Below are 24,459 nucleotides of genomic sequence, written 5' to 3'. Positions count from 1 at the left end.
TTTTAGTACGGAATCTGCTTCTTCTTCTTCTTCTTCTTCTTCTTCATCCAAACATATAGCGATTGCAGCTAATTCGAAATTTGTGAACTTACTCAGACTCATTTTACAAAAAAAAAAAAAAAAAAAAAAAAAAAAAAAAAAACACTACGCCATGACTGGAATTTGAAATTCACCGTATTTCCCATCATAAGAGATATGGCAAAACTAACAAAACGGGGCTTCCAATCTGAGCCGATATTTAAAACCTCCGTACGGAACAAAGCTAGCACTAGAAACTCGTCCGCCATTTACTATACAACATGTTCCAGCTCCAATTACGATTTTCAAATGGCGGCATACAGCAGCGGTCTTCCTTCAAAACGACCAAATACGGACCGAAAATTAAACATCTACAGAAGCAATGAGTTCTTACTGACAGATGTCGGAATAGATAAAGAGCTGGAAGCTTTAGGAAGTTCAACAGTACACTATGAATGTCTACAACAGTATATCAACTATGAAGATCTTGCGGAGGTATCTCCTATGACTAGCGAAGCTAGCGAAGACACAAAAACAGGTACATACCTATCACGGAGAGGGAGAAATTTTAGCTCATATAAATAGGTCAATTAACCATGCATAAAACATATTATGTATTTTAAAGTAGGAGATATCTATTGTTAATTTGTTACCTACCTATGTAGGTACCTATCGTGGAGAGGGAGAAATTTTAGCTCATATAAATAGGTCAATTAACCATGCATAAAACATATTATGTATTTTAAAGTAGGAGATAATCTATTGTTAATTTGTTACCTACCTATGTGGGTACAAAGGTACATATATGATTTAGAAATTTTTATTAAAAAGCTTCTGTAATACTCGTAGACTCAATCTTATTATCCTACCTGCTAACTAATGACAGGATCACACGAAATAGGTGTACGTACATAACGTAGTTATACCTAGACAGCAGTAAAAAATTTATTTAATAACCATGCCATTTCTATTAAAATGAAGGGGATTTGAAAATTTCTTGTTTATCCAGGTTTCTCGTTTATCCAGGTCTCGTTTATCCAGGTTCGACTGTATATGATTTAGAATTTTTTATTAAAAAGCTTCTGTAATAATCGTAGACTCAATCTTATTATCCTACCTACTAACTAATGACAGGATCACACGAAATAGGTGTACGTACATAACGTAGTTATACCTAGACAGCAGTAAAAAAAATATTTAATAACCATGCCATTTCTATCGTTATAGAATCATTTGACTATTCTTCATCAAGTCAAATTGAAAATGTAAATTTTTTCATTGAAAAACTCATTCAAACCGATTACGACCCAGAATTTGAGCTCTGGTATAAAAACAAATATGAAAATTTTCTCAATCAAACACGAAGTTTCATGAGTGGTGAAAATCTACCGGAGAAAAGAAGTCCACAACAGAAGATGTGGAAAAACACCGTGGAAACGTTATTCGTACAGGGTAACTATTCTGATCTGAGTAGTTTTATTCAAACTGAACACACGAAAATACTACATCTAGAATCAGCTGTTAACAAATTAATCAACAAAAATAGCCCTAATGATGAACAATTTAATTCTTATCATGAAAGAAAAAGAGATGAAACCAATTTGAAAGAAAACACAGCACCGTTTGTACAGAAGTTAGGAACACAGAGGCATGTCATTCATCCTTGTATTGAACAAGAAGGAACAATTGCTCCTTATAATGAACAAATGAAGAACAATGTAAAGGATGATGTCAAAGGAGAAGAGCATAAAACTCATTCCAAAAGAAATTGTGATATCGTAAAGTACACATCAGAGATGTCAGGTAATTAATAAATTTCAGCAGTGAATAAGGTCTCGAGTATAAAAGGGATAATAATTTCATAACAATGATGTAGCTACAGAAGAATATCGTTTTTCATATTAGGTGCAACAAAAACATAAAATTTCAGTTTGTGATTCGCAATAGAATGTGCTATGCGCGATACTTATTTTAGTAAGTCTTAACAAGGATTAATTTTCGATTGCCTTTGAAAATTACGAAGTACGAAAATAATAGAATATATTCTGCCATTATTGTTGTCTTATTAACAACACACATGCACAACGCAAATGTTTTTGAAAGTCGTTAACTTTTCGAGAAAGCGATTCTTTGGCAAAAAACTAATTTCATATTCTCCGAATGGCTTAAACACACAATTGGTAATACATAATATTAAATCGTGGAAATACTGATGCTTATTCATCGGTAAATCAGCGAGGGATTTATTTGAAATAAAATAAATAGTTTAAATTATATAGAAAATATCTAAAGTAAAATTACTAAGCAAAATAATATTAGTTAGGTACACAAATAGCTTAATATTTACCTATACAAGATATGATCTCAATTCAGTGAAGGAAATTTCAGGCTGTATCTTGGGTTTGGGTTTAAACTAAAAAAGAAAAAGTATATTTCAAAATTTTAAGCAAAATAATATTAGTTAGGTACACAAATAGCTTAATATTTACCTATACAAGATATGATCTCAATTCAGTGAAGGAAATTTCAGGTTGTATCTTGGGTTTGGGTTTAAACTAAAAAAGAAAAAGTATATTTCAAAATTCCTTGGAGAAAAATACTTTTACTAGTCATCAGTCACCAAGTTCAAAATATATTAATTTTCCATTATTTATAAAAAAAGGAAATTCCAAGGCACCAACATCAAAAATGTTCCTGACTGAATGTCACCAAGTTCAAAATATATTAATTTTCCATTATTTATAAAAAAAGGAAATTCCAAGGCACCAACATCAAAAATGTTCCTGACTGAATACAGACCTATGGGTATGTAACGTTACAATGCAATACATGTCAATAAGAATAAAAATTGATTATTATTTTATTTAATTCAACCAATATTCTACTTTTTTGGAAATTAAGATAATACAAGTAAGATGGGTTCTAGTGTAACAAGATTATTTTCTTTTATTTTCCATCAAATCTGACTACCTATAACTTTTCAGTCAATGGCGTAAAAAATTGGTAAATAAATTAATTAATAATACTAATAATGAAGCCTTTCAAGTAATCTGTGTAAAACAATTTACAAGATTTTCATCAAATACCTACAACATTATTTCCTGGAGCCTTTTCAGACAAGTAGGTAAATGGGATATTTTCAAATTTAATTTACATATACATAATTTTAGGTTTCATCACTATGCCTTAGTAGTTAGTAGGTAGATATATTCAGTTCTTTCTGCATACCTATCTATGAACATTATTAATCAATTAAATAATTACAATAATTATTTATTAATTGTATTTCATCTATTGCGTTGTACTTCTCAAGGTACTCATTAATACAAGTATTTATTAATAAAGTATATTACTATGTATAAATAAATATTAAATAATTGTTTAGTTATTATTAAAAAGTATAAAAAAATAATGTGGGCTACTCAGACTAACTGTACATTCATCTGTCCTTGAAAAAAAAAAGTGCACAACAAAACGGAAGGGGTCAACGAAATTTATGAGACGTTACTTGCAAATAAAATAAATTTATATGAAAATAAAAATGTAATAATATTATTGGTTGAGACATATTGCATATACTGTTAAATATCCCCTCCTGGAATACATAAGATTTGCTTACTTAGTATTTCACAAATGCTTTTTCCGCAAAATAGTGAGAATTACTCTTACTGTCAAATGGACTGTTATAGAAATTTAACAAATTACAACATAAAGTCAAAAAGAGTACGTCTAGAGGGGACTAAGAAACAAAAAATAAGCGAAAACCGAGATATACATAGGCGCTATTTCTGAGAGTTTTAACGTTGCGTTGTCAGGAACTAGATTGAGTTCTGGTAAAGTGAAGTAAAGTCTTTTAGTACTCATGTTCTTAATCATCAACTTATTGTTCATGACTTTACTGTCATTGAAATTGCAAGGTAATTTTTTAAGCATCATCATACTCTTACTTAATCTACTTTTGCAAATATTATGTGCGATGGGTATTTTCGAAAAAATACTTTCTCTCTTCTTATGCACAGGTGATTGTAACGAATATTTATTCCATTCAAAACTAATTTTGAAGACCGATAGCTTTGGAATTGAATTGATATCAGTATTTAACCGTAAAGTCCAATCTTTGAACGGCTCAAAATCTTTGGGTCGGAACAGCTCAGGATAAGCAATATCATTGCTCAACTCGGTCAATAAATCTGTCTGAGATGATCGGATATTGCGAAGTGCTAGCAAGACAGAACGAATTTCTTTGAGTTTCATTGCCAAGTTATTCACTTTTGTAGCATAATTTGGGTAAATTGTTTCATGGTCGATGACAGGTTCCCCATTGTTAAATGTCAAACTAGGTGTCCACGATTTCACCTGTTTCAAGATTTCATTATCTGTTTTTCTTTTAAAATTAAGTTCATTTTTATAACAAACATTGAAAATTTGTTCAAAATCTCTGAATGTCATCAACATCCTTACATTCTTAGGGTTCTTTAAATCTTTAAATAGATTGTAATTAATGTCGTTCAGAAATAGAAGGTTATTGTTATAATGTAGATGGATAAGAATAGTTTTGATGGGCGCTGTCTTTATATTAATCTTCAAATTGTTCCAATCCCAAGTCATTTCCTCTAGAATGTTATTTTCCTCATCGTATACAATTTCCATATCTTTGAGAAGTTTTAAATACTTTGAAATCCGATTCGTTCCAAAATTTGACTTGGTTTGTTTGATCTTATTAGTCTGAATTTTTTGTCTGAAACTCTCTGAATGCTGTTCTATTTTTCTCTCAATGTCAAAGTGATCAAAAGTATAGTTTATAACCTTCTTTTGAAGTTGAGAAAAATCATTCGAATGATGAGAATATTTTTTCAACATTAAATATTCATTTTCGTCATGTCCTTCATTATGGTATTCTTTTGATGTGCCCTCATCAAATAAATCCAAACTTACCCAACACTGTGGGTCTTTCATGGATTTGTGGTAGTGAAATTCATACCTCGATGATTGTTGCGTATTGTCACAAGACAATTTATAATGGCGCGCCCGAGATTCTGATATTTTTACGTTCTTTTTCTGATCAATTGAATGTTGATTTTTCGCTTTTCCATTTGTTTTCTTTCCATGTTTATCTGTATCTAGGAAAAAAGAGATAATTACAATTGAGGCGTATGAATGAAATACCAGATGAGGTGTTATTTTATAATTTCCTTTTACACCTGTCAGAGAATTTTTTTCTCGTGAAAATAAGGGAAGATTTTTTTTTTAAATTCTATAGAATGTATGCTCCATAAGCTTAAAATTAGTTTTTAATCACTTAATATATATGAATATTGAATATAAATAAAATGTAAATTTAGCACAACATGCATCATGACATTCAGAGAGTGGTCAACTAGAAACAAAAACAAACTATTGCAAATCTTGTAATACGAGTCTGAATTGCATCACGAGTTCTAACTTACATCTGGTTTGTATTTGTACCTGTCATTCACATTTCACAAGATCCATTCACTCAATCACATTTCACACACTGATCGCTCTATCTCCTGAACCACAACACCTAGAAAGCTGAATATTTATAGGACTATTCCTTTTATGGTCTAGGTGTGCAATAAGAAAGGATTTTGCGAAAATCTAAACCAATCCTGAGATATGATCAATTTTTGATAGATAAAATCTCCATAAGAAATACACAGAGTGCAGAGACTGCGGGAGAGAAATGTTTCGCTCTCGACCAACATTTTGAGTTTCGTTTATGTTTTTAGTTTGATAACTTTACTATGCAGCTATAGGGAGCACGGCAGCGCGACCGTATTTTTATTATTTTCTACAAGTTCGGCCATGCCTTTTCTACAAGTTTGGCCATGCCTCGGGATGACGGAATTCAGCTATCAAATATACAGACAAACTCAATGTAATTCCTTCGAGTCAGAACTCGGACCTTACTTCATTCGGTCAATAATGGTTTTTTACTTTATTGCACATTGCATATCTTCAATATTGTCAGGCATTCATACAATTCTTACTGCTTGTCAATTTTAGATAGTACCTTCTACAAGTTTGGCCATGCCTCGGGATGACGGAATTCAGCTATCAAATATACAGACAAACTCAATGTAATTCCTTCGAGTCAGAACTTGGACCTCACTTCATTCGGTCAATAATGTTTTTTTTTTTACTTTATTGCACATTGCATATCTTCAATATTGTCAGGCATTCATACAATTCTTACTGCTTGTCAATTTTAGATAGTACACCCAAGCAGTCTTGAAAATTTTCTGAACAGTGAGAAGTTTGTGTTTGTGCTCCCCTTAAAACCAAGTTTTTCACAGTGATAGACTTTTGGAAGTCTTTAACATAATTTGGTCGACAGGAAATTTTCCGGACTGCTGGAAAACGGCTGGTGTGGTACCCATATTAAAATCAAATAGAGATAAATTAAACGCCAAAAATTACAGACCGATATCTTTACTCAGCTGTATGAATAAAATTATGGAGCGGATGATCAACAAGCGTTTAAATTGGATGGTGAATAATAACGAGTCATTAAACGATCCATTTCAGAGTGGCAATCGTCAGCATAGAACAACGATGAATAACTTGATGTTGTTAGAGCAAGAAGTGCTGTCCGCTTTCCAGAGCAAAGAGTATTGGATATAGCTATGGCTTTTGAACGCATAAATAAAGTCAGTGTTTTAACCAAACTAGCAAGCGCAGGAGTCGGATCAACAAGCGTTTAAATTGGATGGTGAATAATAACGAGTCATTAAACGATCCATTTCAGAGTGGCAATCGTCAGCATAGAACAACGATAAATGTTGTTGTTGTTGTTGTTAGAGCAAGAAGTGCTGTCCGCTTTCCAGAGCAAAGAGTATTGGATATAGCTATGGCTTTTGAACGCATAAATAAAGTCAGTGTTTTAACCAAACTAGCAAGCGCAGGAGTCGGAGGACCGCTTTTCAAATATATTTCCAACTCCATGGAAGGACCACAAATAAGTGTCAAAATCGACAGCACTTGTTCGGAAAATTCTAGTAGACAAGGTTCGTCGTTATCCGGTAACATCTTCGACATTGCCGTCAGTGACATTCAGAAATCTATTCCTCAACAGGTTAATCACGGGATGTTTGTGGACGATAAAATAATCTACGTAAAGGAGTCGGAGGACCGCTTTTCAAATATATTTCCAACTCCATGGAAGGACCACAAATAAGTGTCAAAATCGACAGCACTTGTTCGGAAGAGAGAGAGAGAAGGTTCGTCGTTATCCGGTTTTTTCGAAAATACCCATCGCACATAATATTTGCAAAAGTAGATTAAGTAAGAGTATGATGATGCTTAAAAAATTACCTTGCAACTTTAATGACAGTAAAGTCATGAACAATAAGTTGATGATTAAGAACATGAGTACTAAAAGACTTTACTTCACTTTACCAGAACTCAATCTAGCTGATGATAGCATTAAGATGAGGATACAGAAGACCACTAAACAACTGAAGCAAATAGTCGAACTTATTCACATAAACTTGAGACCTCACTTTCAACCCATGTTGAACGTCTCTGATATGATGAGTCCTATTAATATTGACTACACAGTTCTCACTGCGAATCTACACAAGCCCAACATTCAGTTGAAATATGAACGTGAAACTTACATGGTATATCAGTTAAACTTTGACAACTTGGTGAACATTTCCTGTTTACACGAACGAATTCAGAATGTAGATGCTTATAAAGTAGATCAACATTTTTTAATCTCCATCATTGATGAAACAACCATTTCTCAGGTAGCAGAGACAATCAAACATTCTTTGAAATGTGTAATAAAGCACTTCATGTCAACAAATAATGAGAATTTGTCCAGGAATGTAGATCATGTTACATTAGCCTATAATACAACGAGTGGGCAACAGAGTGAGGAGGAAAATGTATTCAATGTCTTCAATAATGAAGACCAAATGAAACCAACTAATGATATAAAACTTTTCAAAAAAGAAATTAAGCAGGGTTTTCAATATATGGGTAATATGTCAAGTTCTACAACTAGAGAACCTCCCGATTTGAAGGAATGCCTGTCCTCCCTCTTAACTCATACAACAGATGATCAAATAATGGAAGTTTGCTCGCAACAACATCATCAAATAAAATTTAATTCTAAATCAAACGATAATGATCAGTCAAACAATGAGGTTCTATATGTGTTTTCCTCTTAAATATTAAGTCATGTCTATTCCAAAATGAAAAGTGCCATGTTATTCATGGAATAGTCCCTAGGTTACTTTAGCTGATACTCACGTAGTAGTAAGAAAGACCCTAGCGTATAATGTAAAACTCCTTGTACAAGCTCTTGCTAGGAAAAGGGAAAAAAAATCCTACAATTGTCAAAGGTTAGCAATAGTAGATACTGATGACGTATAGGTATTGTGATCTAAAACGGGTGTACAGATTACTTCTTACTTCCATCACCGTGGGATCATTCATATCTCACGAACACGGAAAACAGTAAGTACAAGGAGTAAATGTGTCAATTACTTATGAAAACTTTAATCACACATCATTTCGACCTTCAATAGCTCTGTAAGCGGTAAATTGAGGAACTGAGATCATGCATATTATTTTCACATGTGACAAAGATTATTTCTTATTGCCTGCCTAACTTCAGAAAAGTTACATAAATAAAAAGCTTGGTAATGTCAATTCTTAGGTCGAAGGTGGTACATCAAAGAATTCTAAAGATCATAAGATCATTTAAGATGTGCTCAGAAAGTATTGAACATCCAAAAAGAGTTATTGAACTCTTAAGAATTAAAAATAATAATAAATGTAACGTGATGTTATAATATTCTATGTACCGCGGGTTCAACATGTAACTAATACACCTAATATTGACATTATTGTCTTAATAAATAAAATTAATGGACTAACCAAAAGTGAAGACAATAGCTATTCAAAGCTATTTAAAAACAAAGGCCTCTCTTTTAATATTTTTTACTTGATCTGTTTAAGAGTCGTTATGTTTGAGAAAACTTAAAGGGTTTTATATTTTATAATAAGGTTACTTCGTTTAGAATACCTATCGATTACATATCATTTAAGACCATTGAAATTTAAATTAAACTTGTAGAAAAACAGTATTTTGAATTACTAGGTATGTTGTAATAAATAAAATTTATTTTAAAAAATATTTAATAAAAAAGAATTTAATAGTCCTATCTAAAACATCTACTACATTTACATTTTTATTTATTTTATTTTTATGTGTTTATAAATTATTTAGGTAAATAAAACGTAATGAACAGTAATAATAATTTATTGATTTAAATTAAAATAATAGTAAGCGAGTTTTTATCAAATTTCTTCATGTAGAATTCAACTTACATCATCATTCACACAAAGTAAACTATCCGTCTCAAGTAGGTACCGGGGGATGTTATTTTTTCATTATTAAAAATAATAACAAAGGATATTAGTACATACTTTGGTGAAATAATAATAAAATTCATTGTACTTATCAAGTTGACTTAGAATTATTCTACATAATAATATACGTAGCGCCACAAGCTAAATGATGAACCCACGCACAGAGTACAGTTACATATGTAGAAAAAACTCGCGAAATTATTTTAAGAATAAAAATTTAATATGTATTTCATACAAGACAACGTTATACATACCACGCATAATAATTGTTGATTCGAGGAAATAGATCAGGTATTCTATGAAATATATATTAGAACTGAGGCAAATTATAATGTTCTGGGGGACAGTATTCACAATTAGACATATAATATAAAAAAAGCTTCTTAATTATTTTAAAAATGGTAAAATTTGAAGTCCTAAATCAATATGTTTCATTGGCTTTTGTATGGTTTAGCTTATTTCACACTGCACAAGGGTACGTAGGTACAGTGGTTCACCGCAAAGAGCAGAGCTAAAACAAACAAAGTCCTTACCATATTACGGTAACCAAGATATTCTAGAGATAACGAATTAGTTGATGATATAGATTATTACTTTAGTGGCAGCTGCCGCACAAACTGTGTGGCACAATACCGATGGACTAGTGTAATGATATTCATTTATACAATTTATTATAATGTAAAATATTATGTTTTGGAATAAAATTTATTCAATTCTCAAGTTATATCACTTATTTTATGCTTACAACAAATAAAATTTATTTATTTTGAGATCAATTCTATTTTATTTATTTTTGTACTTTTTAAGAGAAATAAATAACATATTCTTTCGTCTTTCTCTTAATTTAAGCAAAATGAAGGAATGCCTGTCCTCCCTCTTAACTCATACAACAGATGATCAAATAATGGAAGTTTGCTCGCAACAACATCATCAAATAAAATTTGATTCTAAATCAAACGATAATGATCAGTCAAACAATGAGGTTCTATATAATAATAGTTATGAAAATATTCCTTCTAACCTTGAGGATTCCAAGAAAGGCAAACAGAAAAAATCTGGTACCTTCAAACTGAACCCCAGCATTTTTGATATAAGATGTGTGGTGAATTCCGAGATGGGAAAGAATGGACGAATTTTCAATATTACACCCGAAACAAATACCTTCAGCTTTCAGCCAATCGTACATAGTACTATCTCGAGTAGCACAGAAAAAACAAATCTAAATGAAAGTACTGAAACACATACATCAAATCGGTCAACATCACAAACAAATGATAGTCCAATAAGAATCACTCATTTAGTTAATGTAAAACATAAATTCAAGAAAGACAGCTACGCTAAAAATAGAGAAAAGAAGGAAGAACTATATATTGTAGATCAACATGATATAAAAATTGGGCAGAACAAGAGGATCTTAGAAGACAAACGATATGGTGAAGGCTATTTGGACCATGTAAATAAAGATCTGCAAGAAAAAATGGAAATAAAACAACATAAAAGTAAAGGGAAATTATCCAATCCTCCAGGAAGAGTTTTCACCTTTTTTGACAATGATCAAGACGAAAATGAAACAACGCAAATTAGCTCAGAGTTAGATATATCACATAAAAAATACTTGAAGGCACATGGAATTATCAGTAAATATGAAATACATGAATTTGAGGTCATCCTTCCTACAACGGAGATGAATCCGAAGAGGAGAATTAATAATCCACGAAAGAAAAATACAAAACCCAGGTCTAATAAACCAAATCTTGGAAAAAATATCGATGTTTCTGAAAAAAAGTTGAATGAAAATCTAGCGTGCCGGGAGGCGCGCGAACGTCAAGAGTTCGAGGCGCCTACCGGTTCCCTTAAATCTGTAAAACTTGAGACGAAAGAACTGACAAGTCCGTGCTGTGATTCGATCATGAATTTGTACCAGTCATTATCTTCTGCTACAAATGTGCAATTACAGACAAATGAACTATTGAGTCCCAGCTGTGATTCCATCATGTATTTATACCGGTCACTCTCCTCTGACACAAGTATAGAAGCTGCAGGAGATTGCACAACGGAAAGTAGTTCAAATAACTTTGTACAAAGAGAGACCAACCAACATGAGAAACCCTCAAATAATAAAAATAAATATAATAGAAGTAGATTGGTAATGTCTTCAGAAGCGCGTAAGAAAAACATCAGTAACAAAAGTGATAAACTTGGTGTTAATATTGATAAAAAACCACAACACTTATCAAAAAAAGGTCGTAAAAAAGCCAAGACACATGCAAATTCCATATTAGATTTCTCCAAGTCATTTTCAACAGACCAGTCTGCTGCCCAGAACCCTTCTCGGACTTTTATTTCAATGAATAATAAAAATATCAAGTCCAAGTCAATATATGGAAGACAAAAGCCACGTTCCAAATCAAGAACAAACTTAGATCCAGTGTATAGCAAAGACAGTATCCTTGATTTATACCTCAACTTTTAACTTTAATATTGTTTCTAAATTAAAAGTTTAAACTGTAAAAAAATGGCAATTTCAAGGTACTTATACATACGTTGAGAACATGTTGAAAACGCATATATTCTATCGTTTATTCATATAGCTGTAAATTAATTTTGGTAAATACCTCGTTAACGTTAATTTAGGAGGATTACCACCTACTACTCGTATGTACAGCCTTCTATAAAATATCCATCATTTTAATTTATTATGTGATCAAAATAATATATAATTGAAATAAAAACAGGAAAGTATTGATTTTTTTGTTTTACATCAAATATTTTGTCATTTATTTTAATAATAATTGTATTTACATTTCCTTTTAAATTATTTATTGGCGTAGAGAAAAATAAAACAGAAAATAATAAAAATGACAGTTGAATAATTGTTATATTATAAATAAGTATTTTTTCAACATTTTTTTCGTTTAAAAGAAAAATAATAAAAATGGACAACATGTTACAAATGTGTAGCTAAGAAGATTGGAGTTGTAAGGTGTTTGAGAAAGCAGGATGTATTGAGTAAATTTTATGTAACTAAATTTTATGTAACGAGGTACAATACCTGGTTAGAAAAAATCTGTTGTAGGGAAAGAAGAAGGTTTCAACCTGGTTATGTAAGCTGTTGTTGGGAAAATTATTATTTAGGTATAGCAGCACCTGCTCCTTTCGTCTACTCCATAATGATCTTCCATATGAATTAACAAACTTTAGTCAATACAATTATGTGCTTCGAATTTACATAATTATAGTAAATAATAAAAATCCATCATCATTTTTTTTTCATTATTATTATTATTTAAATAATGATTTACGTTATATTATGTATGAATGTATGTAGGTAGGTACTGGGAATTGGGAAATAATATAATAAACAAAAATATCTCCTTTTAAAATAAAATAGGTTTTTCTTCTGTATTTACACGAAACAAATAGAACTTTCAAATAATATTTTTATTTTGTTTTTGGAAAAAAGAAAAGAAAAAAGGTAGGTATTTCAGGTAAACAAAAAATTGCTGCTAATGAGAAAATAGAAATAAAGGAATAGAATTTTTATTACAAGAAGCCTATTCCATAATGTAACTTCGCATTTTGCAAATAGACCTTTCGAGTGTGACTTTGTATGGGAGGAAAGCATTGCTCCAAGACCAAACAAATTTATGAAAACAGGAAAAGTAGACCGGGTGTTGGGAGTAGCGATTCTTTAAAATAATTATTGAACTTTGCGCGTTTCCCGGCACGCTTCATATGTATCTAATTATGCAATGTTTTCCTCTTAAATATTATACTCGATATATCGAAGTTTAAAAACATCGATGTATCGAACATCGATGTTTTCGTCTCGATGTCCCAACCCTACGTTTTGAAAAATGCTCAACCCCCGATCTAATGGTATACTGCGGGACTTGAACCCCTTGTAACTTTTAAAACAGCTTGGAATTTTGAAGTTTTTTTTTCCTGAAGGTCGCGGATTGTGCGTTTTGAAAAATGCTCAAACCCCGATCTAATGGTATACTGCGGGACTTGAACCCCTTGTAGCTTTTAAAACAGCTTGGAATTTTGAAGTTTTGTTTTTTTTTTCTGAAGGTAGGAAAGAGCCCTTGACAAATTTGATGGTGATTTCACAATCCAGGTTCAAACCCCAGCAGTGGCACTTTTTGGATGAAAGTCGTCGTTCCTCGAGAAATTCAAATAAGAACCCCTATTTTTTATTTCATTTTTGAAATCTACGTCGAATTTCATGGGTAACCAAATAATCTGTTGCTATTATTGGTAAGTGGTAAAAGTTACAAGGGGTTCAAGTCCCGCAGTATACCATTAGATCGGGGTTTGAGCATTTTTCGAAACGCACAATCCGCGTTTAATGTTCTCCACTCCGCGGAGTGAGCAGTTTAGCCTTCTTTCTCTTGGTGGTCAATGGCGGATTTCGGCAGTTTAACTTTTGTATAAATCCAGTCCGCGGACTGAGCTATTTCAAGTTGCTCAATTGTCCGCGGAGTGAGCAGTTTAGCCTTCTTTCTCTTGGTGGTCAATGGCGGATTTCGGCAGTTTAACTTTTGTATAAATCCAGTCCGCGGTCTGAGCTATTTCAAGTTGCTCCCGAATTTCGGGGAATGAACATTTTCCACCGGTTTAATTTGGTTTGAAGCAACTATGCTAATAATTGCACTTGTTAAGTTACAGATAATATACACAATGGTGATAATGATTAGCATTAGTCCGAGGCCCTGGTTTACTTTGTATGTAATAACTAAAACCTAACAATGCAAAGTGAGAATTTAGAATTAAAAGTAGAAGATGCGGTACAAATCGTTGGTTCAATCTTTGTTTTCTTCTCTCCCATCTATTGTAAGGAATCTACGTATGTATATGATGTATAAGACGGTTTATACGAGGCTGAGTATTAACCTCGGAGTTGACTAATGGTTAATTATTAATATGTGAACTGAAAGCAAAGGAATTAAAAGTAGAAGATGCGGTACAAATCGTTGGTTCAATCTTTGTTTTCTTCTCTCCCATCTATTGTAAGGAATCTACGTATGTATGTATATGATGTATAAGACGGTTTATACGAGGCTGAGTATTAACCTCGGAGTCGACTAATGGTTAATTAATATGTAAACTGAAAGCAAACATTGTAAGGAATCTACGTATGTATATGATGTATAAGACGGTTTATACGAGGCTGAGTATTAACCTCGGAGTTGACTAATGGTTAATTAATATGTGAACTGAAAGCAAAGTTCTCAAAACATATTAATGCTAACAATTCCCTCATTATACCATATTCTTCTCCTCCATTCTATTCTATCCTCTTCGCTGAGACTCTTCTATTGTTTTGCCTGTTCTACATATTAATGGGGGGCTACTTTGTATTTGTACCAGTGTCCAACATCAAGTGTATGAATGAGCAATTGAGAATTTTGCTTCTTAAAATATGTACTCGTATGTTAATATTAAGGATTGGGTACTTGATTTTGAAACATCCAGAATTGTTCATTTCTGTTTTGTATATGAAAAAGATAGGTACAGGAAGGTGTCTAGGTATGTGTATTTATGTGTGTAATCTGTATTCTGTTAACGGCGAAAAGAGAATCAGAAACAAGTCCGAGTTTTAGACAACAGTATTTCCACATGTCTACTTGAATAACAAAACATTTGTACGAAAATATTTATACGACAGTCACATACCTACGGCAAGTAAACGGTGACAACAAACGTTTCTTTCAAAGAACCTCCTTTTCAGAGTAGGTATTTATAAATTAATTTTTCGAGTGGTAACATGTAAAAGTATGTCACAAATTATGCTCCAAAACATTTAAACAAAATGGAAACGATCTTTTTATTTTTTTCTTCTTCATACATAGGTAACTTTACGTCTGTCAGCAGTGAATAAGGTCTCGAGTATAAAAGGGATAATAATTTCATAACAATGATGTAGCTACAGAAGAATATCGTTTTTCATATTAGAAGCAACAAAAACATAAAATTTCAGTTTGTGATTCGCAATAGAATAAGGATTGGGTACTTGATTTTGAAACATCCAGAATTGTTCATTTCTGTTTTGTATATGAAAAAGATAGGTACAGGAAGGTGTCTAGGTAAGTGTATTTATGTGTGTAATCTGTATTCTGTTAACGGCGAAAAGAGAATCAGAAACAAGTCCAAATTTTAGACAACAGTATTTCCACATGTCTACTTGAATAACAAAACATTTGTACGAAAATATTTATACATAGAGAGTTTTATGTTTGGGTGACTTCACGATTTGAATTTATGTGGCTAATTCTGGAGCACTGAAAGATATATTTACAAAAGCATAAAGGACAGGAAAATGTGAAATGTGAAATAAGCAGTATTTTAATGCTGAGGTTGATATTGATACCAATAGTTTTACTAGATCACCCCTACTCATGCAAAACTTGACCTTCTTTTTTTGTCAACATTTTTGTTTTTTGAAACATTCTTCTTTTCTTCTACTAATCTTTTTCTACAGACGTGAGCTAACAATTCCCTCATTATACCATATTCTTCTCTTCCATTCTATTCTATCCTCTTCGCTGAGACTCTTCTATTGTTTTGCCTTTTTTCCCTCAACAAAAGCTTCTGCACCTATCTACGTATGTAGCGACCTTTTCGTCCCGAAATGTAAGTTCGTGACGCTTGGAGAAATGACACTTTTTTGTGGTTGCATGAAGAAGGAACACCAACGCAAAATTTGTTCAACCCTATTTCAGATTCATCTCATACATTCTGCAAACTCTTCCACTCCGCTTGTCTTATTTCGTACATTTTATTCAACCAATTAGAAAGGATCGATAAAAAGAAAGGGAAGGTAAAGGAAGAGAAAGCGAGGGGAGATCGTAAATAAATATGTTTAAGGAGTCGAAGGGATTGCTATATGTATATTGCTGCAAACTCTTCCACTCCGCTTGTCTTATTTCGTACATTTTATTCAACCAATTAGAAAGGATCGATAAAAAGAAAGGGAAGGTAAAGAAAGAGAAAGCGAGGAGAGATCGTAAATAAATATGTTTAAGGAGTCGAAGGGATTGCTATATGTATATTGTATTTTAAAGTTACATTGTATTTTTTAAAAAGTTGAAAAAAAGGAGCATATTTTTGCTTTCCCTTTACACTTCACAATGGGAAGTGCTGAGACCTGCTTACTATCATATGAATCATATTACAGTAAAACTCATTTCATTTACAACAATAACTACGGTACGTGAGCGCATACCTACTTTGCCACTATTGCATCTCGGTAATCCTAAATGAGCTAAGCACCGAAACGGAAAATTTTCCCGAAAGAAGGGAAACATGTGTGTTATTTTACGTGAAATACCATGTGAAATTTCTTCTTTTAGAGCCTGTTGAAAGAGCTACTCGTAAGAGCAGAAATGTTAAGCAAATCATTATAATATTTATTTGTTAGGTTTATATTAGACATCCTATGTATTAACATTATTCTTACCGTTTCTATTATTACATACCTAGTATCCAGTAATAATAGAAACGGTAAGAATAATATTATAATATTTATTTATGCCATACATAATTCTGAGCTTTAGCTCATTTGGAATTACGAAGCTTCATTATATCAACAATCAAATAGAAATTAATGCACCCTTGTTATAAAAGAAAAATTAATTGCCAATTCTCACACCTCGTCATAAGCGTAAAAATATTGAAACCTGCATAACAAAGCCCATCTAATGAGACTTCTTTCTAAGTTTAAACCTGATATTGACAACCTCAATAAAGTTGTTATGCAAATTTCAAAACAAGCCTAACACAAAAAGGTTAGAGTAAGCTTTACCAAGGTTTCTTTGTATCTGAATATTATTTTGTTTAGCATTTCCCCCTCCCTTCCTCTCTCCCTTCTCATAATTATTATCATTAACGTTAGGTACGAGTTTTATTTTCTCGCTTTTACTATTCATTTTTATATCTTCCCTTTCCTCCTCCCTCTCTCGTTTTGTCCTTAGCCCTTCTCATAATTATTATCATTAACGTTAGGTACGAGTTTTATTTTCTCGCTTTTACTATTCATTTTTATATCTTCCCTTTCCTCCTACTCCTCCTCCCTCTCTCGTTTTGTCCTTAGTCTTTCTTTCCTTTCTCCGGTAAAAGATTTTTCTTTTAATTTAAGGATGGATTTTTAAAGAGTGTAAGTTGAACTTTCAACCCGTTTTCCCCCTCCATAGGGAAAGAAAAGAGGGGAGTATTTACCGACCTATGTTGTGATCTTTACATTTGAATATAAAGATCTCCTTCATTACCCTCCCTGGAGGGAAGGTTAACGTCCCACGCATTTTCGTGTCACCCCTATACAAAAGCGACCTTTAAAATTTAACAGTTTTAATTTAATTAAATAAGTTCATTGTACGTTTTATTTTTTTAATTTGTATTATTTTACTTCTTAAATAAAAAGAATTTCTCTGTGATTTGCCTGGAGCTTTACAACAAAACGTTCTAAGTTCTGGCTGATTTTTATCTTGGTTTTCTTTCCCGTTTTTGCATGTATGTGAAAAAATGTGCCTACAAAATACAAAGAATGTACGAAAGCGGTTCCTATGAACATTTTGTTATTACTATCATTATTATGGCCTGCCCACACACTGCCCAACTATCCGGGAACAAACAATGATTTTTTATATTAATGGCGGACTTACCAGACTCTGAAATGGAGGAGGGAGATGAGATGGCGGCAGAGGACAGCGTACACCTAGACGATTGAGAACTTGTGGAGTTTGTACTGGAGGAAATCGACGAACACTCGGACACGGACCGCCTCTTGTTGAGATGCAAGTGCTCTAGCCGCCGCCTAAGATACCTCTGTTCTCGGCTCAGGTGATCTTTGTGTACCGTGTGCTTCCTCTCTTGTGATTCCAAATTCTGAAACAGGACCAGGGAGGAAACGACATTATTACATGCTTTAACTTGAGATCCGCAGGCCGACCACCATTGAAATGGGAAGACCCTCTTGTGAAAGTTGGGGGACGAACGTGGAAAATAGACGCTCAACACAGGGAATTGGGGAGTTATTGCGACCTACATCAATGGAGAAAACGAGGATCTATTAACGAGACCACGGGTCCATCAAGGTAAATTGAGATCTCTGTTTGTACGGGTCAAATTTTGTAACTTTGAGCCACTTTTAAAAATACGAAGTACGAAAATAATAGAATATATTCTGCCATTATTGTTGTCTTATTAACAACACACATGCACAACGCAAATGTTTTTGAAAGTACGTTAAGTTTCGAGAAAGCGATTCTTTGGCAATAAACTAATTTAATATTCTCCGAATGGCTTAAACACACAATTGGAAATACATAATATTAAGTCGTGGAAATACTGATGCTTATTCATCGGTAAATCAGAAGGGAGCGAGGGATTTATTGAAATAAAATAAATAGTTTAAATAGAAAATATCTAAAGTAAAATTACAAAAAAAAATAGCTCAGATGTGAAGTCTGGTGATGATAGTATCCTGCCAGGATAACACGTTCTGCCCAGAATCGTAATGGTATCCAGTTATTACAGTTTGTTTCTATTGGTTTCCAGATGGGCAACTCCAAACATTTGCCTCGTGTAGTTTTGTTCTTATGGCAGCAACAGTCGAAGAAGGAAGGGATGTTAAACATGTCGATGACTAGAAGTACATAGTAATAGGTTGACCAAGTGGACAGAAGACGAGAGAAGTAGGTAGGGTAGATAGATTTCGATAAACAGACAGATGTACAGGCAGTCAGGTAGAAATCATTTATATCAGCATGGCGTCAGTGGTTTTTGTATTGAATTGTAGAGGTTTCATTATTTACATCATATAATAAAGGTGCTCAGATCTCCCTATTGTAAATTCATTTCAGCCTGGAATGAGAAATGAAGAACATGTTAATTAATTATTAGATAATATTTTATATCTATACAGTTTAGCCTAAAGTGGACTATCCTCGAATGAAAATAACGCAACAAAGGCATTTCTGCATAAACATACATCATACACCAACAGAAAGACATTGTAATTGATCCAGTTCAGATATGAGATCATTGGTCAATTTTTGGGCAGGTCAGACTGAGTCCACGAATATTTTATATCTATACAGTTTAGCCTAAAGTGGACTATCCTCGAATGAAAATAACGCAACAAAGGCATTTCTGCATAAACATACATACATACACCAACAGAAAGATATTGTAATTGATCCAGTTAAGATATGAGATCATTGGTCAATTTTTGGGCAGGTCAGACTGAGTCCACGGGTAGGTACATCGTCAACAATTAAAAAAATCCCCACCATACCTAACGGAAACCTTCACAACCCTCCTGTTGCTTTTAAAGAATCCAAGGGAAGTGAAGCAAAACAGTGCAATAGTCCTAAACTATAATGGACGCGGCACACAAGGGACCAAAAAGAGACCGTCTTAACATAATAAGAAGTGAAGCAAAATGTTGCTAGAAAATACTCGCCTCTAGGTAAAGGAAGTAATGCCCAGTACATAGTCCATTTCTGACAAGGTCAATCGACTGGTATGAATAGCGACACCGCTATCACTTGAAGCTGACTGGTCGTCCGTATCACTTTGGTTAGACGTATACCCTGTAACGTCCACTTCATCTGAAATAGAAACAAATAAAATGAAAATTAGATTCAATTGAAATTGTCAGTAGGGCAAAACATTAGGACGTTGCGAGATGAAAATAAATCACGAGATGTTGGAGGGTAGAAATATTTTTCCCCACACCAGAATAGAGCTTTAGATTGATTTTGAGTATATTTTGGGCACGGACAGTGGTGATACCAACTGACAGCAGGAAATTCAGAAGCAAGTTGTATACCCTAATGGTTGGTTACCCATGTTAATTAAACAAAAACCAACATACAACCTGCTTCCGGCTTTCTGGGGTTAGCATAACCAAAGGCCCTGATCACCGAATGAAAATTAAGTGAGTAAGAGCAAGAAAAATGAATGAAGCATTCTAGGATGCGCGGGTAACTAGCATGTACAAATTGTCCAGTATCCTCATATTTACTCACGCGAGATAGTGGATGCTATAGGTTTCAACTTATACATTGAATATTTGATATTTGGCTAAATGAAGTAGAAATGTTGGCATGCTTTTTATCTCTTTTTTCCTTGGGGAAAAACTGGTACGTAAGTATAGCTATCTTCATCCCTGCAGAAATATATTTAAAAAGTATAATAATGTTCTGAGTCACAATGGAGTTGTTCAAGCGGAATACAATGTTGAGCAATTTTTATCAGCTTTGCAGTGCAACATTTTCCAGTCATCCCAATCTATTACTATTCACAATCAACGGGAGAAAATATGCACAGCGGGTGAGTAGTACTTCCACGAGGCTTTTTTTTCGCCTTTGAAGCCTTCACATAGGATTAGATAGATGTAATAAAACACATTTTATGATTCAAGATAAAGGGAAAAAATAAATTAATAAAGTATCTACGTAGTATTTGTTATGTATATTTTATCTCGTTCTTCTCTGAACTTTCTTTTATTGCCTCCGTGATAAAATAGAGAATTGTTTGGTTATTTATTTTTCGCCAGAACTGGGTCGTGGTCGTGATGGAGGAGATATTATGTGGCAACGTGGTAAAATAGTTTTTTTTTTTTACCCTGACAGGAATTGAACCCCGCTTCTTCCACTAGACTGACATGGTCATTGTCCATTTATTACATTTCCTCTCTGCCATCACACATAGACACACAGGACAATGTGATTGACTTGCTCTGAATATTTCCACCACCCTAATATATTCATAAGGTTACCCTATACGTTATACATACCTACGTTGTGTGTTTGGCTGGGGGACTTTAAACAGAGAGTAGACCAGCTTGGTCTAGCTGGGGGACTTTAAACAGGGAGTAGACTAGCCTGAAATGTCCCTTACTAAATAAATAGCTAAGGCTGAGTGTGCGAAGGGCATCCACTTCGAAATTTTTGAAGCCAAAACCAAATGTCAGCCCAAAGCAATTACCTTCAGGCTGACTAAGAGGCTCTTCAACGCCCTATATATGTGAAAGATTAAGTCGTAAATTTTAATATTTTAAGTAGACTAATTCAATCAATGAGTCACATCCTAAAATACGTAACTCACTCTTCAATCTATACCTACTACCTACATATTAGGTATTGGAAGTTAGGATCTAACTCATTGACCGAGTAGTCCACTTCAGAGTGATTCTTTTTCTAACTCACTCACTCGTTACTCTAGCTGCCAATATCGGGATTGACAGGGACATGGACATCATTTTTCACATGGGCCCCCCCAATGTCTCGTGTAAGGGCGGCCTGCAGTAAACCTGTCACACGGTGTATTTTCCATTCCAATCGTTTTTGCCATCAATTTTATACTTGTCTTGATCTAGCTAGCACCTTTTCCTCCCACTTCCTTCTGGGTATAACTCGGCAGACGAGTAACATGCCATGCTAGGAAAAGAGAATTATGTACATCATAATATAACATACATAGGTAATGTTCCTGAAAAGTACTAATGTGTACTTATATGTATAGGAACATCAGAAAGAGATTGTTTGAGTTACCTACAAGAAATAAACCATTTACATACCTACGTTGTGTGTTTGGCTGGGGGACTTTAAACAGAGAGTAGACCAGCTTGGTCTAGCTGGGGGACTTTAAACAGGGAGTATACCAGCCTGAAATGTCCCTTACTAAATAAATAGCTAAGGCTGAGGGTGCGAAGGGCATCCACTTCGAAATTTTTGAAGCCAAAACCAAATGTCAGCCCAAAGCAATTACCTTCAGGCTGACTGAGAGGCTCTCAACTCCCTATATATGTATGTGAAAATTAAGTCGTAAATTTTAATATTTGAAGTAGACTAATTCAATCAATGATTCAGATCCTAAAATAATACTACCTACATATTAGGTATTGGAAGTTAGGATCTAACTCATTGACCGAGTAGTCCACTTCAGAGTAATTCTTTTTCTAACTCACTCACTCGTTACTCTAACTGCCAATATCGGGATTGACAGGGACATGGGCATCATTTTTCACATGGTCCCCCCAATGTCTCGTGTAAGGGCGGCCTGCAGTAAACCTGTCACACGGTGTATTTTCCATTCCAATCGTTTTTGCCATCAATTTTATTTATTTTAAAAATATTCAGATTCACTTCCACCTCCCTGTCTCTCTCCCTTTTTTCTTCCTCTTTCTCTCCTCCCTCTCTCCCTTCCTTGCCTTCTATCCTCCTCTCTACCTTTTCTCTTTCTCTCCTCCCTCATCTCTCTTTCTCACTCTTAAATTGTCTCCATAAACAGCTCCCTCCTCTTTTTCCTTCCCTCCTATCCCTCCCTCCTCTCTTTTTTCCTCCCCCTCTCTAGCTCTTTCTTCCACCTCTCTCCCTTCCGCCTCACTCGCTCTCTCCCTCTATCCCCCTCCGCTCTCTCCCTCCCTCTATCCCCCTCCGCTCACTCTCTCCTCTCCTCTTTTTCCCTCAAATTCTCTCTATAAACAGATTCAATTTTAGTTTACTTGTTAATGTCACCAGGATGGTTTAATGGTACCCACCTTCTCGCTGTTGTATTTTTTCCCAATTTGGAATACAATTTGGATCCGAACTCTTATAAACATGTCAAGTTTTGGCTGCGGTCTTTTTTCACACAATAGATACGAAATTTTGAGCAAGAAAACAAGATACTAACCTACATAGTCAAGAGCTTTTTTTCTTCTCTTTGGAGATTAACAAAATTTCCCTGTGATGAATACAGTATTCAAGTATTTCAAGATAAACGTTCATGTAGTCCGCTTTTCATTAAATATCTCTTAGTAGACCTGTAAGTACGAGGCATGTTCCAAAAGTGAAGACCGCAAATAGAGGAGCGCTCGTCAAGAGTGAGTTGAAAATTTTAATATATTTTCAACTTCAGAAAAATAAACAACAAGAACAATATTAATTCAATATAAAAAAAAATTCTAAAGTTTTTCCCTTTTTTTATAATGAAGAAATACCATTTTTCTAGATTAAACAAAATGTAAATAAAACGTCATCATATTATTCCAAAATTCGTTTTAGGTTTCGTTTTGGCACGGATTTATCCTTTTTTCCTTCGCTTTTTACGGCCGAATGACCTTCTTTGACGGCAATCCTTTCATTTAGGGGGCGCCATAGATATTTGTTGCCTAATGCTCCTAAAATACTAGGAAGCGTTTGCTCTGTCCGAAGTCCCCTAGAGAGTTTTATGTTTGGGTGACTTCACGATTTGAATTTATGTGGCTAATTCTGGAGCACTGAAAGATATATTTACAAAAGCATAAACCTAAGGGACAGGAAAATGTGAAATGTGAAATAAGCAGTATTTTAATGCTGAGGTTGATATTGATACCATTAGTTTGACTAGATCACCCCTACTCATGCAAAACTTGACCTTTTTTTGTCAACATTTTTGTTTTTTGAAACATTCTTCTTTTCTTCTACTAATCTTTTTCTACAGACGTGAGCTAACAATTCCCTCCTCTTTTTCCTTCCCTCCTATCCCTCCCTCCTCTCTTTTTTCCTCCCCCTCTCTAGCTCTTTCTTCCACCTCTCTCCCTTCCGTCTCACTCGCTCTCTCCCTCTATCCCCCTCCGCTCTCTCCCTCCCTCTATCCCCCTCCGCTCACTCTTTCCTCTCCTCTTTTTCCCTCAAATTCTCTCTATAAACAGATTCAATTTTATTTTAGTTTACTTCTTAATGTCACCAGGATGGTTTAGTGGTACCCACCTTCTCGCTGTTGTATTTTTTCCCAATTTGGAATACAATTTGGATCCGAACTCTTATAAACATGTCAAGTTTTGGCTGCGGTCTTTTTTCACACAATACAGACGAAATTTTGAGCAAGAAAACAAGATACTAACCTACATACGAGTAAATCGTATAAAATGTACTTGTACCTCGTACATCAAGATATACGCGTAGATCGTAGATAGGTAAGAAGATGTAACAAACTTCAACTTCAATATTGCGAAATGTCGAATCTTCTTTTCTAGGAAATTCATTTCCTAGCTACTGGAAAATT

General features: G+C 33.9%; 2 protein-coding genes across 2 annotated transcripts; both read left to right on the top strand.

Annotated features, from left to right (window-relative positions):
• Window positions 1-29: 29 nt before the first annotated feature.
• LOC103506901 lies at window positions 30-7,216 on the top strand. The gene is made up of 3 exons (XM_008471326.3): window positions 30-556; window positions 1,246-1,821; window positions 6,843-7,216. Exons 1-3 carry the CDS (start codon window positions 196-198, stop codon window positions 7,214-7,216), a joined length of 1,311 nt encoding a protein of 436 aa, XP_008469548.1. The 5' UTR covers window positions 30-195.
• Window positions 7,217-7,287: 71 nt separating this feature from the next.
• On the top strand, window positions 7,288-12,916 carry LOC113466449. Its single transcript, XM_026821889.1, has 2 exons — window positions 7,288-8,192; window positions 10,406-12,916. Exons 1-2 carry the CDS (start codon window positions 7,332-7,334, stop codon window positions 11,894-11,896), a joined length of 2,352 nt encoding a protein of 783 aa, XP_026677690.1. The 5' UTR covers window positions 7,288-7,331; the 3' UTR covers window positions 11,897-12,916.
• The last annotated feature ends 11,543 nt before the right edge of the window (window positions 12,917-24,459 follow it).

Source organism: Diaphorina citri, unplaced genomic scaffold (genome assembly GCF_000475195.1).
Source record: "Diaphorina citri unplaced genomic scaffold, Diaci psyllid genome assembly version 1.1 scaffold271, whole genome shotgun sequence".
Taxonomy (NCBI): domain Eukaryota; kingdom Metazoa; phylum Arthropoda; class Insecta; order Hemiptera; family Psyllidae; genus Diaphorina; species Diaphorina citri.
The sequence above is the reverse complement of the archived record's forward strand: the minus strand, read 5'-3'. Positions and strand labels throughout refer to the sequence as shown.

Excerpts from the sequence above, each read along its gene's own strand:
- LOC103506901 (XM_008471326.3), top strand. The coding sequence starts at position 196 with ATGGCAAAACTAACAAAACGGGGCTTCCAATCTGAGCCGATATTTAAA. Across the intron at positions 557-1,245 it reads TAGCGAAGACACAAAAACAG|AATCATTTGACTATTCTTCA; the intron begins GTACATACCTAT and ends CTATCGTTATAG. Across the intron at positions 1,822-6,842 it reads GTACACATCAGAGATGTCAG|CAAGAAGTGCTGTCCGCTTT; the intron begins GTAATTAATAAA and ends TTGTTGTTAGAG.
- LOC113466449 (XM_026821889.1), top strand. The coding sequence starts at position 7,332 with ATGATGATGCTTAAAAAATTACCTTGCAACTTTAATGACAGTAAAGTC. Across the intron at positions 8,193-10,405 it reads ATGATCAGTCAAACAATGAG|GTTCTATATAATAATAGTTA; the intron begins GTTCTATATGTG and ends TCAAACAATGAG.